Source organism: Syngnathus scovelli, chromosome 11 (genome assembly GCF_024217435.2).
Source record: "Syngnathus scovelli strain Florida chromosome 11, RoL_Ssco_1.2, whole genome shotgun sequence".
Taxonomy (NCBI): Eukaryota; Metazoa; Chordata; class Actinopteri; order Syngnathiformes; family Syngnathidae; genus Syngnathus; species Syngnathus scovelli.
Window position 1 is genome coordinate 12942288 of NC_090857.1, and position 18891 is coordinate 12961178.

General features: G+C 50.4%; 1 protein-coding gene across 13 annotated transcripts in view; it reads right to left on the reverse strand.

The window, feature by feature from the left end:
* The window catches only part of ptprt (protein tyrosine phosphatase receptor type T), a 126012-nt gene that overhangs the window by 65740 nt on the left and 41381 nt on the right, over positions 1-18891 (reverse strand). For 8 of the 13 annotated variants that reach the window (XR_007484675.1, XR_007484674.2, XM_068652463.1 and 5 more), the window contains exons 8-16: positions 14490-14783; positions 10967-11082; positions 10713-10893; positions 9726-9835; positions 5734-5935; positions 4517-4619; positions 3758-4025; positions 2800-2836; positions 1625-1681 (exon numbers count right to left, since the gene is read on the reverse strand). Coding sequence is in view for 11 of the 13 variants with exons in the window: in XM_068652463.1 (XP_068508564.1) it covers positions 1625-1681; positions 2800-2836; positions 3758-4025; positions 4517-4619; positions 5734-5935; positions 9726-9835; positions 10713-10893; positions 10967-11082; positions 14490-14783 (1368 nt within the window). In the remaining 2 variants the exon portion in view is untranslated. The remainder of the gene's footprint in view (positions 1-1624; positions 1682-2799; positions 2837-3757; positions 4026-4516; positions 4620-5733; positions 5936-9725; positions 9836-10712; positions 10894-10966; positions 11083-14489; positions 14784-18891) is intronic. The other 5 variants (XM_049734239.2, XM_049734238.2, XM_049734240.2 and 2 more) reach the window with 1 other exon arrangement.

The following is an 18891-nucleotide window of genomic DNA, read 5'->3' on the forward strand; positions in this document are numbered from 1 at the left end:
TCACTTAACCGGCAGCGCCTTATTGCATCAGCGCCTCCGACGGTAACAATCACGGGCAACCTCACCTCTAATGGAAATGTCCATTGAAAGTGACACTTTGCGTGCACACACTTTTTTTTCCCACAAAGAATCCACAACTAGTCATTTCCAATTACAAGTGGGGAGTGCTAGCGTCATTAACGGCAGCGGGAACCCACATGATTTCTTGACGAACAACTGACCAAAGTTAAATTGCCACGTAAGCGGTTCATTTGGGGTCACCACTACTCACTGTCGCATTGCGATGCCAGCGAATCCATTTCAATTGTATGGCGATTGCACTGCCGTTGAAAGAATCACCTCACTGAAATTGCAATCAATCATATCTTGCTGCATCGCAATTGGAGTGAATCCAATGGAATCAAAAAACAAATTGAGATCCCTTTGAAATCATGTGAGTGAACAATAGAAATTTGTAATTGGAGTGAATCACATCCCACTGGAATCGGAACAAAAAATTCTATTCACGCAAGTTGTGTCACCATGTCATTGGAGTCTATCCTATCCCAATGGGATAAGAACAAATCGTCCAGATGACATAAAATTGGAATCGGCAAATATGGAGGCAATGAACCAAATTCTATTGGAACTGGCGCAGATCGGATCACAATTGTGAGAGAAATCAGATTGCATCCCTGTCAGTGGAGCCAATCTCATCTTATAAAGTCAACTGTATTCTTTCGTAGGCAGAGCGGAAAAAGATCGCTTGACTCGTGAGTTTTTCTGCAGCAATGGTTTTGCGTTTGATGCTATCAAAGTCAATCGTACGGCAATCAGAGTCAAATAGTATCCTGGAATCTGAATAAATAACAAAATGGCGTCGGGAGTGCCAACGTGTACGCATGCAAGACAAGAAGATGGCTTGAAAAGGTCCAGGATAGCGTGTGAGCGTTAGATGTCAAATTGTGCCACTGGAGCATTAGAAGGCACCGCCACTGGGACACGGGGCAACAACCATCAGTGCCGAAGGTCACCACTACCACTCTTTGGCCCATGTTTCTTCTCATCTGACACATATTCAAAGCTGGCCAGCTCATGCGGACAAAGCGCGTACATTCAGACGGTTGCCAAGGATACAGGAGAGATCGGCCCTCACCCGAAGAAGGAGCCCGCTCGTCCTTGCAAAAGGACAAAGTGCCTGACAAAAACGTTGAGACATTTGACGAGTGGCTCTGGATGGTACTACGAGAGCAACATGGTCACCAATGAAAAAGAAAAGTGAGTGAACTCATCTCAATTGAAATTCAATTCTCCTCATTGAGTACCAAGCACAGTGAGTGTACCGCCGTGGTACGCACGTGATGGCGATGGAACCAACGCTCCCACGCTTTCCCGACACACGGACGGACGGAGGGAGGGAGGGACAGACAGAATGCAGCAGGATGGCCGTGGCGCACGTGGACCAAATCAGTTCAGGATCAATGACGCAGTCAGTGTGATGACGGAAGGGGGTCCGATTTGCGGTGGGTGACAAACATGAGGGAGATTTTTTTTCTTTTCAGGGGAGGGGGGGGGGTTCGTGTGGACGACGGCGATTGTGTGATGAGACGGGAAGCAGATAGTCTGCCTGTAAAGCAATAATCACCTTCGCTGGGGATGACTAGAATGTACGGCGTGGTTATTTGTCCCCTACCTATCACCACTAAGGAGCACCGGGGCCACACGTCCCGCCGCCGGCCAGCGTGAGAGGGGAACAAAGACAAACAAGGAAAGAAGAAAGAGCGGCTAAGAGCAAAGGATTTGACAGCGTTGAGATTGACAAAGCGACAGGACACACAGCCAAAAGGCGAAGGAAAAAGCACAGAGGAGGAACACCATGGTGGGCAAAACTTTGTGGCTAGTTGCAAAATTCAAAAAGCTGGAAAAACGATCATTTGACTCGGCAACATGACCGTTGGAAGACATCCCAGGGGAGCTGCCTTTGGTTGACCCGCAAACGAGACACCGCGCCCTAAGCCAGCGTGTTCACGTCTTTGTTGGTTATTTTGCAAAATGCGAGACGTTGGGCAGCCAGCCACAAAGTTCGGCGGAACACACGCCAGCACCAGTGTGGAACACGCACGCACGCACGCGCGCGCACGCACGCACGCACGCACACACATACACACACACGCACACACACACGCACACACACACACACACACACAGGAAACAAGACCATGTTTGATTGACAGGTTCGAGCAGGTGCGGCATGAGATGATGCAGGAAAAGGAGCGCTGGATCGAGTGCGCTAGATGGTGCACCTGAGCAACGCAACTTGGCCAAAAGTATTGGGACCCCGGCGACAAGGTGCTCGGTGGGAAGATTATGGAATTGTCTGAAGCTTAGAATACTGCTTTAAAACTTACTTAGCTTGCTTTGAATCCCAAACCCAGAGCATAAAAGGAAATTTGAAACCCGGTTCTGGTCACTTAGAAGCCTCGTCCTGAATTAAAATTCAATTTGAAAGCTGAGCTTGGCAAACCCAGAGCCATGCTCCAAATGCTGACTTGAGACCAAAACGGCAAACTCCAAATTGAAAGCATGCCTGACACCATCCAGGAACCCCAATTTTGAAAGATTTTAAAACCCGGATCCCAGTTAAAAGGCCAAACTACCCCTAAAATGTAAGTATCAATAGGCCCTGGTTTGATGACGCAACACATCCAATTACGTTTGGACGTGACTGTAAAGGCTAGGCTAGCATCGTCAGCACAAGCAGCGCAGCCGTTTTGGAAGCAAAGACGACAAACACAGCCACATGTGGAAAGACGCTCGTACCTTTGTTGGCCAGACGGACGCAGCCAATTTTGGTTTCCTGCAAGCAGAAGAGAGCGGACACAGTGTTGGTGTCACGTTGTTGCTTATGGGGTAACACTTATCTTGATCTTGTGATTATTTTGAAGTGCTGACTTAGAACTGTTAATTCTGCCTATGCTTGGTGTAACATTGAGTCGTTCTCCACATCTGCTGGCTGACCGTTGTGAAGATCAAGAGATAAGACCACCTCTGCAACTTGCTGGAACCAGTTTGCAGAGACGACCCCAGCTGAAGCTTTCACAAGATAAAGACATTTTCTGCAGACCCCACCTTCCTTGTTGAGAATAAATACGATTGCTGCAGGAGCAGAGATTGGAGTTGCTTTCAAGCACTTTTGTGTTGCACAAAAGGGATGCGGGCTCTCCCCGCTTGCAAGCATAAAAATGGGCATACTGTTTCTATAGTGTGGTTCTTGCAAGGCGGTAGAGTGAGGAGTTGCCTTTAGCATAGCATGCTCACGGCGCCGTGTGAAAGGTCACGCCTGCATATCTATCCTGCGCAGGGCTCTGCGACCCGCGCCAGTTGACAATATTGAGATCAACAAGCGCAAAGGAGAAGCCAGAGGCCTGGCGGCCAAAAGAGGCTTTCTCAACATGAAGACCAGAAGAAAAGCAAAGTCAGTCATTTTTCTTTGAAGCAGACGTTGAGGCCTTCTCCTCACCGGGGCGTGCCCTCACCGGTTGCCAGTCAATCGCAGACATTTTATTCCTCATGTTCTTCATGGTGCCCAATCGGATGAAATGGGAAATTTGTATCCCCCAAAGTCAGCTTATCTGAGCATCCTGAAATTTGCTATCCCGCCCATAAAACAATAGTCTAAGAAGGGCTGAAGCTCATTTGTTCTCCAATCAACTTACAGCCGCCAAACAAGTCTCAAGAAGCCAAATGCAAACGGACTGGCATCTTTTGAGTGACTTACCCCATTGGCTCTGCTGAGGGCCTGGAAGTAGATACTGTAGCTTCTAGAGGGAGCCAACGGCGGGTTGGAGAATCCGCCGTAGTTCTTGTTGTCGCCCACCGTGAACGACTGGGCCGCCGGAAGGCCGGAAGGCACTAGCTCGGCCGCCATGTAATACAGCGAATTGGAGGTGGAGGCATTGCGGTAGCTGAAGGGCACCTCAAAGCACTCGGGGGCGGCTCGATGCGACTTGGACATGCGCAGCTCCTTGACCACCACCTGGTAGCAACTAACAACATCACACAGAAGAAGAGTTTCTCGTCAAATAATGGCTCGGATCCTATTTCTTTGCCTTTTTTGCTCCGAGTCCTGTTAAGCCTCATTGTCGCACGGCAGTCATCATTAACTGGCAATTCTTGGGCCAAATGCGCAAAGAAATCCAAATGATTCCGAGCCTTGAAGTGCGACCACTGAGTGTGTGGAGAGATGCCGTGGCCCTGTGGGCTTATTAGCAAATGGAATCCAATCATAAGAGGAGTGAATGGTATCACACGTTTGATACCAAGTCAATGGCATCACGTGATTTTCATCTCATGGTAACGGAGAGCATACTCTTTAAATGCATCCCGGAACGCAAACTTTTGCAACTGTTGTTTTACGACAGCCCCCGCCCGCCCTTCCCACAACAGACGCCACTCCCACCCCAGCCGCTGCTCCAGCCCCAGCCGCCCCTCCCTGAGGCAAAATAAGTCAGAGCCCAGCAGCTCTGCCCTAAATTACCTGATGGGCGCGCCTCGCGACATGGCGGGCTTCAGGAGGACGGTGATGGTGGACTCGGTCTCGTTGAGGGGCGCCTCAGAGTCGTACTCGGACATCGCAGGGGCTGCGGGAGAAAATGACAGAGACAGACAGGGGAGTCACACCTCGGCTAAAAAAGCGACGGCTGACACCTTCTGTTCTTGCCGGGGTGCCCCAAACATGCCAACATTTGCTGTGGCATTTAAGTCTTTAACACCCCAGCCCAAAACTTTGAATTGAAACCTCATTAGCTTCACGCTCCGGAGAGAGTTGACAAGATGGCTGACGCCGTGACATTTCAAGAGAGCCGTCGGCGTCCTAGGAGAGGAAAAAAGCCCCGTAGTCCTTTCTTCTTCGTCTTTTGTTACCTACACTCTCTTGGCAACAAGACAAGCCAGGAAGTGCGAGCGTGCAGTCGCCGAGTTCAGGCGGAAGGAAAACATTGTACATGCCGAGCAAAGGTCTTGCCCTGACGGCAGACACCACCTTTCTCAATTTGTGAAAAGGTGGAAACTTGTAACAAGTCAAAAAGCAAAAAAAGCCAAGTGGACCTTGGCCATCATGTCGGCCATTGCGTCAGCCATCGCGTCGGCCATCACATTGGCCATCACATCAGCCATCACATCGGCCACACAAGCAGGGCTTGGCTTGTTTCGGCTCGTCTCGGCTCGTCTCGTCTCGTCTCGCCTCCTCTCGGCTCCGCGTCGGTTTAATGGCGGTGACATTTGCGAGACAACTGACAATTGCCTGCTAAAAGTCAAGGTAAAAATTTAATCGAGAGAAACACGGCAGAAAAACAAGGGGATCAAAAGCACCGAGCTCCATAACATCACGAGAGCCAGGAACTTAGTCCTCGCGGTCAAAAGTCGCACCATCAGTTGAGTCATCAGTTTCAAATTTGAGGGCGATTTGGCCGACAAGCTCCACCCACACACGAGAACAAAAAACTCCGATTCGTGGTCTAATTGTCCGCTTCAAGTTTGAAAGTCAATTAGACATTTTGCACCTCAAAGACACATTTGGGGCCAAGCCTTGCAGGATTCTTGCCTCGTTTCTTGCCTTGTTGACACCCTTTCAAGGTTCCACTGAAATTTCAACTTTCACTCCCTGGAAATGCATCCAAAATGGTGGCAGCAGCGGCGGCCTGTTGCACTCACTCTTTTATTGCCGGTCGGCCCCCCGTGGACCAAATCTCTTACCTGCTATCTTGGTGGTCACGTGGGTAGTGACAGGTGGGCCGGCCCCCTTGCCAGTGGACGCTTTGAGGCTGAAGAAGTAAGTGGTTCCCGGGTGGAGGGCCACAAACAGGTGACGCGTCTCATTGCTAGCCTTGATCACCTTCCCCCACTGGGCACTCAGGTCGGCGGTGGGGTCCAGAGAGCTCAGGCCTTTGTAGCTGATCTGCAAGGAGCAAGCCCAAGTCAGGCGTGCAAATGGCAGCCTTGCACAACGTCACGCTCCAACTTTCTTTGCGTGATGCAGCAGCCCAGCGCACGGGGGCAACTGGACGTCTTCCAAGCGCCTTCGCTTTGTTCCCCGTTGGCTTTAAGGCCTCTCCCTTCTCAAAATGCTGACCGGGTAATCATGTGCCTGGGTTGAAATGTCCCTGGGTGTATTGCCTCGCCAAGGTTTTGCGGGAAGCTCGCTTGACGTTACGCTCAAGAGGCTTCCTGTCCTGCCTTCGGTGAGTTCATCAAGGGGAACGAATGAGGTATTGATGTTTATTAAAAGGTGCTCGAGGTCTTTTTAATGAGCTGCCAAAGTTTCCTATGATCTATGGGCTGCTGTGATTGAGCCTAACGACGACCACAAAGGCGGCATAGTGCGCTCGGAAGAAAAGAAGAAGCTATCGCTCACTATGCGTGCACGCAATAAACAATGTTTACGAGGCTGTGCTGTGCCGAGGGATGTGTATACAGAGGCCGGGGCGGCAACCTGACTTTTTTTTCATCTTTTATGATAGCTTGCGTTTGTTTTGATTAGGAAAACACAGCAACTCACACTGTGCACTTTGTCCTTCCTAGAGTGCAATTGATCTTTTTTTTTCCCATTCATATAGACGCGCTGTTAGCAGAGGCACTCATCATCAGAAGCCAATAAAAGCATCTTTATAATATAAGGCAACGGATGTTGGCTTGACTAAATCAGACCTGCCGGCCATTGATGAGCCACGAGAAGGCAAAGCGGGTGCCACAGCCGCATTTGTGGCACTCGTTTTGCCTTTCCGCTTCTCCACCAGGTGACCGCCTTCGTGCTACCCTCTCTGGAACCGCCACTTTTTCTGCCGTGTAAGAATCCAACAAAGAAATTATGAGGTACAAGACACATGACTCCAGCCTTTGGTCGACATGCTATTTGGCCACAACTTTGTGCGATTGGCCGCAATGATTTAAGAACGTCTGGGCTTGAGTCGTCGCGCTCGTATAATTGGATGGATGATTGCGTGTAGCCAAATGGAGGTGGATGCATCCGTGCGCCAGCAACACTCCCTTAATGGCACTTGAAAAGCATACGGCTCGGCTTGGCCTCGTTGACGCTCACTCGCTCTGTCTCACAGCCGGTGTGAAAAATTTCATCGGGGCCATAAAATTGTCTTGCTCAAGGACACTTGGACATGGTCTCCAAGGGACTGAAGGCATCAGAGGGCCATTGAAGATCTCCTTCATGAAGCAGTCCGGTGCACATTGCTCTTCTCTCTGAGCCCACTCAGGCGCAATACTAACCAATATACACACATACTATATATATATATATATATATATATATATATATACACACACACACACACACACACACACACACACACACAGACACACACACACACACACACACACACACACACACACAGTGTAGCCTTGGTTTTCGAAAGTCCCGGTTCTCGAACAATTCGAGATTTTTTTGCTTCGGATGTCAGACAAAATTCGGTTGTCGAACTTCGCGAGATGAGCCGAGAGGACCCGCATGCCAACTGACTCCGTTCGTTATTACGTTCTTGTTACTCTGAGGATTGCATCAACTCTAATCATGCCGCCAAAGGAAGCAAGTGGGAGCAGTAAAGCCATCCTAAAACACAAAGACGCTCCTAAAGCATGAGTGAGACAGTGAGCGCCTGGCGCGCTGCGGTTTCACGATCGGACCAAAATAAGCTCCCTGCGGACTGATATCCACTTAAATTTTGGAAAGTCCATTAGGACTTTAAAAATATTTTCTAAATTTTAGTGACCGCTCTGTCACAATAATGCGACCAGCGCGGTGCAGTTGTGCGGTTGGTGACGCGCTACGGTTGCACGTTCGGCGGTGTGCTGCAGTTGCGCGATCGGGCAAAATTAAGCTCCCTGCGCACTGATGTCCACTTAAATTTTGGAAAGTACATCAGGACTTTAAAAATATTTTCTAAATTTCAGCGACGGCTCTGTCACAATAATGTGACCAGCGCGGTGCAGTTGCGCGGTCGGCGACGCGCTACAGTTGCACGTTCGGCGGTGCGCTGCATTTGCGCGATCGGACAAAAATGCGCAAATGAAAAAATGCTTAATAAAGGGGTTTTTATTTTGCTCTGAACGGATTCATTTTTTTTCCATTATTTGTAATTGGAAAACATGATTCGCAAAATAACATGCTTTTTCTCTCGAATATATTGTTATAATCATTTGTTTCAGATGCACTGTAATTATTTTCTGTATAAAAATTAAATTTGGTGTTCAGAAAGTCTTTTTTCAAACTTGAGTCTTGAAAAAGAGGGGGTCGTCTTATAATCAGGGTCGTCTTATATTCGGGCAAATACGGTATATGTGAAATTATTAACACATTATAACTTGATCATTAATATATTACTTACTTACTGGTATATCAGTTCACATGTTATTTCACACTAAACCGCATAAGGGCACTCTAGGCCTGTGGAATAATTGGAACTGCAACTCACGATGAGTCTGACTGACGTCAGCGCCGCATCTCTTTACTTCCGGAGTCAGCTGAGTTGTTTATAAGTGACACAGTGGATGAAGATTTCGAGGAATTTAATGATTTGGAGTGACATGGATGGTTTGATAAACTTGTTATTTATGTTATAGTTATTTGATATATAGTTTATCAGAATCAGAATCAACTTTTTTGGCCATGTTTGTGCATGCCAAACAAGGAATTTGACTCCGGTTGCCTCTGTACAACATTTAGGTGACTAACAACAATAGGTGACGAACAACATTTAAGTGGCAAGAACAGGATATTATTGCCCATTGTCTCTGAGACTTATATACAGTTATATCGGCCTGTGGAATAATTGGAACAGAAACTGACGACGAGTCTGATGTCAGCGCCGCATTTACTTGCGGAGTCAGCAGAGTCGGTGTTTTGGTTCGGGATGTCACAATGTGGTACCAGAACAAACTCCTTTTTGTCTTCAACTATTGCATTTTTGTGCATCGCACTTTAGTGGTGAAGTACACATGAAAGAGCCCGGCCCTTCGCTCCCCTGCTCTGGCCAGCCTCCGCCCGACACACTCGCTTTAATACCGTAATTAGCTGCAATTATCTCAACACATTGAAGAGAGGCGATGGATTTGCATTCACGTATCACTGCAAGCGTTTCTTCTCTCCACCGTGCCCCCCCCCCCCCCCCCCCCCCCCCCCACCACCACACACACACACACACAGCCTATTGTACGGGGACAAGGGTGGTTAAAAAGAGAGGACGCTAGAGACAAGAGAGTCCTTTAGAGGTAGCAGATGATGCCTTTAATCCCACAATAGGTATAATTAGTGTCATTATCTCTAATGGGGAGCATTGTGCCAGGCCTGTGATATGTTAAGTAGATGAGAGAGCATGCGGACCCGCATGAAAGCAAAGTGAAGGGGGTCGCGTGCACGCTCTCACTCGCAGGAGGTGCTAGAAAAGAAAAATGGACAAGTTGCTCACAGGAGGCACCTGAAAAGAAAAACGGACAAGTTGGGATGGGCCAGAAATGCAGCGCACAGGGCCCAGCATGCGGCAAAGTGGCACGCAGCTTGCCGTTCCGAACAATGATGGCACCTTGATCGCGTGGCACCTTGCTAGCAATACAATGAGAAGCCACGGATCGCTGGCAATTCTGAGAGAAAAAGCCAAAGCCCGGGCTTTGAATGCACATTTTTGGCCCTACCATGTCTGAGTAGCTTGCGCAGAAAGTGTGCCTTTAGACTTGGGACTCACCTCGTACTGGGTGATGACTCCGTTGGTCTCGTTAGGCGCTTTCCACTGGAGGAAGATCTTGTCCTCGTAGGGCGTGTCCTGGAGGGACTCCTTGGGCACTGAGCCTGGCACTGAGCACACGCACGCACGCAAAGCCATCATGACACAGGTTGCAGCGGCACGCCGGCACAGCCAATGGCGGTTCACGCTACGTTGCAGCCTTTGCTCGCTACGACGCTACGTGGCAACCCCTGCCTTCCGACCCACCAATCCAGGGCCTGGTGCTTTTTAGCTTTTCTTTTCTTGTTTTTATTTGAATTAAGTCCTACTTTGGGGCTGATTGAAATGAATTTACTCGTGCTTGCACGTGGAAAAAACGGCAAGTCCATGCAAATCAAAGCGCCGCTCATTCGCTCGCTCGCCAGCCAGGATCTTCCTCTGCTCTTCGTCCAACATTTTGCGTTTGATGCTGGCCTCAGCCTACTTTCGGAGTTGCCTCACAATGTCGTCAAAAGGCCGAGCTTTTTTTTGGGTGCCTTCAAACAATACGATGTGAACGCAGCAACGATTCTTTTCACCATGTTGATTTTCATTTGTATTTGTGAACGAGAATCCTCCGTGTGATGATAATTTACGATGACTGATGTGGAAATCGGCCCGATTGACTTTCCAATCTTTCTCATCACCTGCGGTTTCTTCCTTCTCAGTGTATATTATATATTTTATTATATATATATATATATATATATATATATATATATATATATATATATATATGTGTATATATATATATATATACGTATCTATTTTGTAGATTATCAAGAATCTAAAACTGCCTTGTATCAGCGATGACACGACGCCGCGATCAATCAAGATGCTTGTCTGAAGGTGGCCAAAAGTATTGGGTCACCGCCAGTAAGCAAAAACATATGTGGTCAAAAGTGCGAATGTTGCCGAAAATGTGGAAGAGAAATGAAGATGGTGCCACGGCATTTGCCGCCCTCTCACCGTCTTCCTCGGTTCGCTTGACGATCTCCTCGCTCTCCTTGCTGCCCTCGGCGTTGGCCAGGACCAGCCGCAGTCTGACAGTGACGGACGGCCGCAGGTCCCGCAGGGTGTAGCGAGAAGACGTCTGGATCAGCTCCTGGGACGCAAACTCCCTTTGGTTGAAGGTGTAGCGATAGTGCACCTGTGGGGGGCGACGGCCGTGCGTGCATCAACGGAGAGTCAACGGTGACGGGACGATGCCGACGAGGCGCTACCGTGAGGTTGTAGCTGTGGCATCGTGTGACGGCGTAACCAAACGTTTCCCACTGGATGGTCAGGGATCGCGCGTGCACGTCCACCACGTTGACCTTCTGCGGACCTTGGACGGGATCTGAAAGACGCGGCCGCTACGTTACAAAATCGCAGCAAGGAACGGTGGAGGTGGCCGACGCGTAATCTGCATTGAGTTTGCAAACAATCCTTTGCCAAAACGGGGACACGGAGCGCAGGCCTGCAAAAACTAAGCAAAATGTGGCCACGGAGAGCCATCGAGGGCAATTAACCATATGCTGCTTCGCCACGCCCAAAGATCCAGTCCATTACTCTGATCATAAGTGGCAGTTTGCTCTGCGAAAAAAAAAAACATTCTGACTACAAAAACTACACGCACACACATGCGTGCATGGATACCCACCATATGTTCCCCCCCAGCACACACACACACACACGCACGCACGCACGCACGCACGCACGCACGCACGCACGCACGCACGCACGCACGCACGCACGCACACACACACACACACACACACACACACACACACACACTATGCTGCTTTTGCAAGATGGGTTGAGGCTAATTAGTATCAACCGCTCAACCGCTTGATAACAATGCAAACGGGTTAGGGGTCCCTTACACACACACACACACACACACACACACACACACACACACACACACACACACACACACACACACACACACACACACACACACACACACACACACACACACACACGCACGCACGCATGCACGCACACAGACGCACACACACACGCACACAAACACACGTTAGCTTCAACCAGTTTGCCGCCATGTTGCACTCATGAATGTACATATGGGCAAATGAGTCAATGTGCATTTGTTGTGCATAAGTGTCTCGACAGCTAATCAGCAATCAAGTTGTCATTCCATTGCACACTGGGAAAAGGCACAGGCGCATTTCCATCGTTCACAATGGTGTTACGTGCCCAAAACAGGCTGACGTTCAACCAGCGAAAAGTGAAATTAGGCCGCTCGAATCAAATCACATTTCAAGTCTTTGCAATGGACAAGCAGACAGCCAGACAGCCAGATAGCCAGATAGCCAGACAGCCAGACAGCCAGACAGCCAGATAGCCAGATAGCCAGACAGCCAGACAGCCAGACGGCCAGACAGCCAGACAGAGAGACAAACAGACAGAGAGACAGACAGATATTCATTTTTTAAGATGCATAAGACGGGACACACTCATATTCATTACAATTTGAAACAAATTGATCTTATTATATTTTGTCCGATTGGGTTTCGGTTCAAATCCCCAAAATGCCCAAACCACAAACAAGAAGATGCTTCGTCGGCCAGACTTGGGCAACATTGCAGCCTTTGTTTGAGGGTGGATTGAAGCGTCCAGGCTAGATTAGTCCAGGGAGAGACGGGATTAGGCGTGGATCAAAGCCATCTGATTGGAATGTTTTGGAGGATGCGGCAAAGAGATTCAGAGAGGGGGGAGTGGAGGGGCTGTGCGAATTTGCCATGTTTGAGGGCGCCCTGCGAGGCCCTTTGCCAGATTTAAAGGAGGCATCCCAGCTCATAATCTCGCCGCCGCATCCACCTAATCTACTTTTACGACAGCACCAACGGCCAAAATTGCAGAAACTCTTGCAAGTAGTTTAGGCCCTCTAGCAAACGTAACCATCTCAGACATTTGAAGAAGGCCTAGACTTGGTAACAAAGAGGAGCGCAACGCACCACGCAGGTTACACAAAAAAACACCATGGACACAAGAATAACGAGCCAGATTAGCCAGATTAGAAGCCAAATAGCCAGATTAGCCCCTGAAACAAAAAAATCGGTTGGACAGGAGCTGATCTGCACGGATAATCTGAATAGTCGCCATCGACACGCACAGCCAGATCACCTTTAGGGAAGGAGCGTGACAGACAATCATCGGACCGCGTAGTTCTATTGCCACGCTGCCTTTGCTGTATCTAACGTGTGCGTAAGCGCAAGACGGGCTTTGCCTTCAACGAAGGAGGCACGGCCTGCCAGCAACAGACAAGGCCTTTCTCGCTTTGTGTCTCTGCGCAAACAAAAAAAAAAAACACACACAGCCAAAGTGTATGATTTTGTGTGTGTGCGCGCGTGTGTGTGTATGTGTGTGCGCACGCAATTCAGTTGAGAACAAAATCATCTCAGATGGTGCTTGCTGGTGGGCTGACAACGTGAAATACATTTGAGAGTGCACAGGTTGGGCTTTAATTGGCACACTTTCATAATTGATCTATTGGGGCACCTTTGTTTCCCGGGCAACCAGCTCGTTTGGCTCAAGTTAGCTTCGGCAGGCAATGACCGGGTTGAGCAACGAGGCGCCAAAAAGAGCCACCCGCTTGCTTGCCCGCTTGCTTGCCCGCTTGCTTGCCACGTGCCCTTTTCTTAGGGAGAGCGCCAGCAAAACATCAATCAATGCAAGCAGGAGGAATCACGTCGACCCATGTAGCCTCCAGCAAGCGTGCGTGCGTGCGTGCGTGCGTGCGTGCGTGCGTGCGTGCATGCGTGCGTGCGTGCGTGCATGCGTGTGTGCGGCGAGCTTATTAAGAGGCCCGAGTGACGCCTTCTTTGTCCAGCGTCTAACGAACACTGAGCGCTGCACGCGGGAGAGAAAGTGGGTGCGCGCACATACAGGAAAGAGACACAATAAGACACAATATATGCCGCTTTTGGCGGGGCCACGACGAGAGGATGCTCGTACAACTTGCGTCTCTTTTCATTTTTATCTTTTTTTTCAAATACAACGTGAGCCAGAATGGCTTTGCGTCAACAGACGCTCACATTTCTATTTTTGCAGCCTGACGGCAAGCGGCGAGAGCGGCAAGGATTGATGAGGGCGCGTTCGTAAAACGACATTTAGACTAGACACATCGGTGCTCAGCCTTTCCTCAATGCATCGGGTTTTTACGGCTTCTTTGTTGGAGGAAAAACAAGAAAAGTCTCAGTTCCCTTTCCCCTTGCGGCGGTGGGACGCGTCCATTAGCCTAACGAGGCCCGTTGCAAGGTTTTGCCTCCCTGTGGGTCGACTGGGGGTCAGCGGGCCTGCCGCTCTTCCTTTGTCAGCCAATTAGACGGCGGCGCCTTTGGGTGCTCGGCGGCCTCGGCATCAATCGCCTCCCCGTGGCCCAGTGTCTCAAAGCCCGCCTTTTTTACCCGCAGAAGGCTCACTCACACGCTTTGGAGAAGATTCTTTTTGCCTGTCGATTTTTGAGTCTTCCTAGAATCAATTTGTAGCTTTCTTGCGAGAAAGTCCAAAATTGAGCGCATCATTATCCGACGAGGAACAGGTTGTATTTGTGATCTTGAACTGTTTTTGAGATACTAATGACCAGGTTTTGATCCCGGAACAGCCAAAAGCAGCAATATTGCCAGACAGCGTTGAAGGCCTCCCATCAAATCGATTTCTGTTTTGCATTTGTCTTTTTTCCCAAGGCCTGTCGGGTCGGAGCGCGCGTCATGAAAGGGTTGGCAAAAGGCCGTGACGTACCTGCGCATTTGGTCCGGGTGACCAGCGGCGGGCCTGGGGGTCCCGTGCCGCCCTCGCCAGGCCGGGACAGCAAGACCTTGATCTCGTACTCCACGTCGGGGTCCAGGTGCCACAGCTTGTAGGTGGGCACGTCCACCACGTGCCTCTCGACCCAGTTTCCCAAGGTGGTGCGGTACTCCACCTCCTTCAGGATGATGGGCCCGTCCCCGATGATGCTGTTGGCGTTGGGTTTAATCCACAGGTAGGTGGCGCCCACAGTCAGGAGTTCGGGCGGGGCGATGGGCGTGGGCGGCGCTGGCAAAAGGTAAACCCAAAGCACTTGTTAGAGTCACTCGGCCCACAAAGAGAAGGCTCCGCCCTTCTGCAGCTCATCGCCCTCGGAAGCGAGCTCGGCTCAGCAACAAAACAAGGTGTGCCAGAAAAGATGGGACGGGTAGCCTGGCCGGCGTCCCTCAAGCGCCCCCACGAGTCGTTCCCAAAGGCATTTGGTCCGAAAGCAGCCCATCACATCACATCATGTCGAAAAGCTTTTAGCTGGTTTATGACTTCAATTTCAAGCATGCGCATGCACACATGCGTGCGTTTCAATATTTATTGTCATATTTAGATTTGGATTGAGATTTATACTCTGACGGGCTTTATTAACGTGCAGGGAAGACTCGGCTCCCCTCAAGGCCACTTGGGAATATTTATGAACACAATTTATAGACGGAGTCCACAGGCTCGGCCAGCCAGCTGTCAATTACTCGCCCACGCGCACGTGTTAGTAAATAGTGTCCAGGCGAGTGACAAAAAGCTCAAAGAAAAAATGCTTGCTCCACAGATGCTGCTCATTTAATTTCTTTTGCGCAAGCCCGTCTGCCCCGGGCGGGCAAAAGCCGCAGCCGAGTTCGACCCAGACAGAGTCACTTGGACCGAGCGCTCGTCGTGTGAGGGGGCATTTTTTTTCTGCGTCCAAGCGGCATTTGCCTTGCTTTGTGTTGGAAATAATATACTTTTTATCAATGGAATCTATGTATCTACTTTTGTGTGCAAGATTCTCCGCAGTATGTGACCATCAGGCCTTGTGATAATGACTTGGGGGCATATGGCCGGCTAATGACTGGAGTCATTAGCCACGCTATACAATAAGCCCCATAGTTAGCTAGACATGTACAGATCATGAGATTGTCATGGGATGGCTGAAGCAGACAAAGGTCTTATTTAAGTTGAGGTAATGAGATATCAAAGTCAAAGTCAAAGTCAGCTTTATTGTCAATTTCTCCACATGCCAAAGACACACAAAGAAACCGAAATTTCGTTCCCCCCTATCCCACGGTGACAAGACATGGCTCACAACAGACAAACAAGTAAACAAGTATAACAAAAGCGTGCTGAATAAATAATGAATAAATAACACAACAATAAATAAATAAATAAGAGGAGCAGAAAAAAAGGAGCAAGTACAGCAGACATTCCCGAAAATAGCGCAACAGTGCCGCACGCTACGCAGAAGGGGGTAGCGAGTTCAGGGCCCCAACAGCCTGGAGAAAGAAGCTGTTGGCGAGTCTGGTGGTGCGGGAGCGCAGGCTCCTGTACCTCTTCCCAGAGGGCAGAAGGTCAAACAAAGAGTGAGCCGGGTGACTCACATCTCTGGCAATCGAGGTTGCCTTGCGGACGAGATGGGAGGTGTAAATGTCCTTCAGGGAGGGGAGCGAAGCACCAATAATCTTACCAGCCGTATTCACTATGCGGTGCAGGGCCTTCAAGTTCTGTTCAGTGCAGTTACCACCCCAGACAGCGATGCAACCGGTGAGGACGCTCTCAATGGTGCCACGGTAGAATGTAGACAGGACTGCCTGAGGAGCACATGCACGCCTGAGCTTCCGCAGGAAGTACAGGCGGCGCTGAGCTTTCTTTGCCAGTGACGAGGTGTTTGCGGACCAGGAGAGGTCCTCACTGATGTGCACCCCCAGGAACTTGGTGCAGCTCACCCTCTCCACCACAGCACCGTCGATGATCAGCGGCAGGTGTGTTGTGTGACCCATCCGGAAGTCAACAATGATTTCCTTGGTCTTATTGACGTTCAGCAGGAGGTTGTTGTCCCTGCACCACGTGGTCAGAAGGTCAACTTCCGACCTGTACCGAGTCTCGTCGCCCTTCGTGATGAGACCCACCAGAGTCGTGTCGTCAGCAAACTTCACTATGCGGTTGTCGCTGTACGTAGGTCGCAGTGCAGTCATGCGTCAGCAGGGTGAAGAGCAATGGACTGAGCACACAGCCCTGGGGGGCCCCCGTGCTCAGCGTGATGCTGGCGGAGATTTTGTCGCCAACACGCACCACCTGAGGCCTCTGACAAAGGAAGTCCAGTAGCCAGTTGCAGAGGGAGGTACTGAGGCCCAGCTCGCCGAGTTTGCAGATGAGTCGCTGCGGCACAATGGTGTTGAAGGCAGAGCTGAAGTCCACAAACAGCAACCTCACATATGAGTCCTTTCTCTCCAGGTGGGTGAGGGCCGAGTGGAGGGCAGAGCAGATGGCATCCTCAGAGGACCACTTGGCACGGTACGCAAACTGGAAAGGGTCAATGGTGGGGGGGAGAACGGACTTGATGTGCTCCATGACCAGCCGCTCAAAGCACTTCATGATGATGGGCGTCAGTGCCACAGGGCGGTAGTCATTGAAGCAGGACGGTGCAGGTTTCTTCGGCACAGGAACGATGGTGGCAGCCTTGAAACACGAGGGGACGATGGCCTGCTGCAGGGAAACGTTAAAGATGTCCGTGAAGACACCCGACAGCTCCCCAGCGCAGTCCTTCAGCGCTCGACCCGGGATGTTGTCAGGGCCCGCCGCCTTACGGGTGTCAATAGCGGCAAGCGCCCTCCTCACACCATCGGCAGAGAGGCGCAGGGGCTGCTCGTGTGGGGTGGGAGTGGTCTTCAGCGGGCATGTCATGCTGTCATGTGTCGTCCGGATCATTTCCTGTTTTATTGTGTGATTTCCTCTCGTTCCAGTCAGTGTGTCCTTCCCCTGTGCGTCCGGTCACGTGATCCCCTGATTCCAAGTGTGTGCACCTGCGTCAATGACCAACTGTCTTCACCTGTGTTCCCCTCCTGTGTCCATATAACCCGCGTCTTTCCCCGTATCCAGTGCCAGTGCGTCTTGCCTTGCTGAGAACACTAGCGATCACGAAACCCTTGAGTCCACGTAGAAAGCCTTGTTTGAACGTCTTTGCTCACCGATGTTAACTTGGTTACATCGCTATCTTGTTTTTGTATTTCCCTCGGTATACGAGGCGCTTTGATTTCTCCTTTTTCTCCCTCGGTTCGAGGCGCCTTAGTTTCCCCTTTTTTCCCTCCTCGTGAGGCGTTTTTTGTTCGACCATCAATGGAGACAATAGACACTTTGTTGAACTTTGGAATCTCTGCATTCGAGTCCTCTCCCTGCTCTGCGCCTGACAGGGCAAGTGCTGTTCTGGGCGTCGAAGCGAGCAAAGAAGCGGTTCAGATCGTTCAGCAGACGGACGTCGCCCTCACAGCTCCTCGGCGCGGGCTTGTAGTCCGTGATGGTCTGAATGCCCCGCCAAAGGCTACGTGCGTCCTTGCTGTCCTTGAAGTGGGTGGAGACCTTGCAGGAGAACGCCTTCTTCGCTTCTTTGATGCCTCGGGACAGGTCTGCCCTCGCTGTCCTCAAGCCAGCCTCATCCCCCGCTCTGAAAGCCTTGTCCCTGGCCCTCAACAGTCTGAGGACAGCCCCCGTCAGCCACGGCTTCCAGTTCGCGCGAGTGACGACGGATTTCGAGCAAGTCACATCATGTAAGAGGTAACAGAGTCAGTATACTCCTCTATGTCCGTCCAATCGTTGTAGGTGGCTGCCTGCTTAAACAAGTCCCAGTCAGTGGTGTCGAAGCAGTCACGAAGTGCATCGGAGGCACCCTCAGGCCACACTCGAACCCGCCTCCGAACCGGCCTGGATGCCTTTACCAATTGTCTGTATGCGGGCAAAAGCAAAACGGTGAGATGGTCAGAAAGCCCCAGATGGGGGAGGGGGGTGGCTTTGAAAGCTCCCTTTTGCGCCGAGTAGACCAGGTCCAGGAAGCTGTCTCCACGTGTCGGAAAAGGAACATGCTGGTGAAGCCTCGGGAAAACAGACTTCAGGTTGGCATGATTGAAGTCTCCGGCGAAGATGGTGAAACCGTCAGGGTGCGCTGTTTGCTGTTCACTGACAGCCTGGTACAGTTCACCAAGCGCCGCGATCCTGTCTCCTTCGATGTTGGAAGGCGGGATGTATACCGCGACTCGCAGAATCGCGGTAAATTCCCTCGGCAGATAAAAAGGACGGCACTTAATGATCACAAACTCCACAAGCGGCGAGCAGTGCTTACATACCACCACAGAGTCCCGGCACCATTCTTCTCGGATGTAGA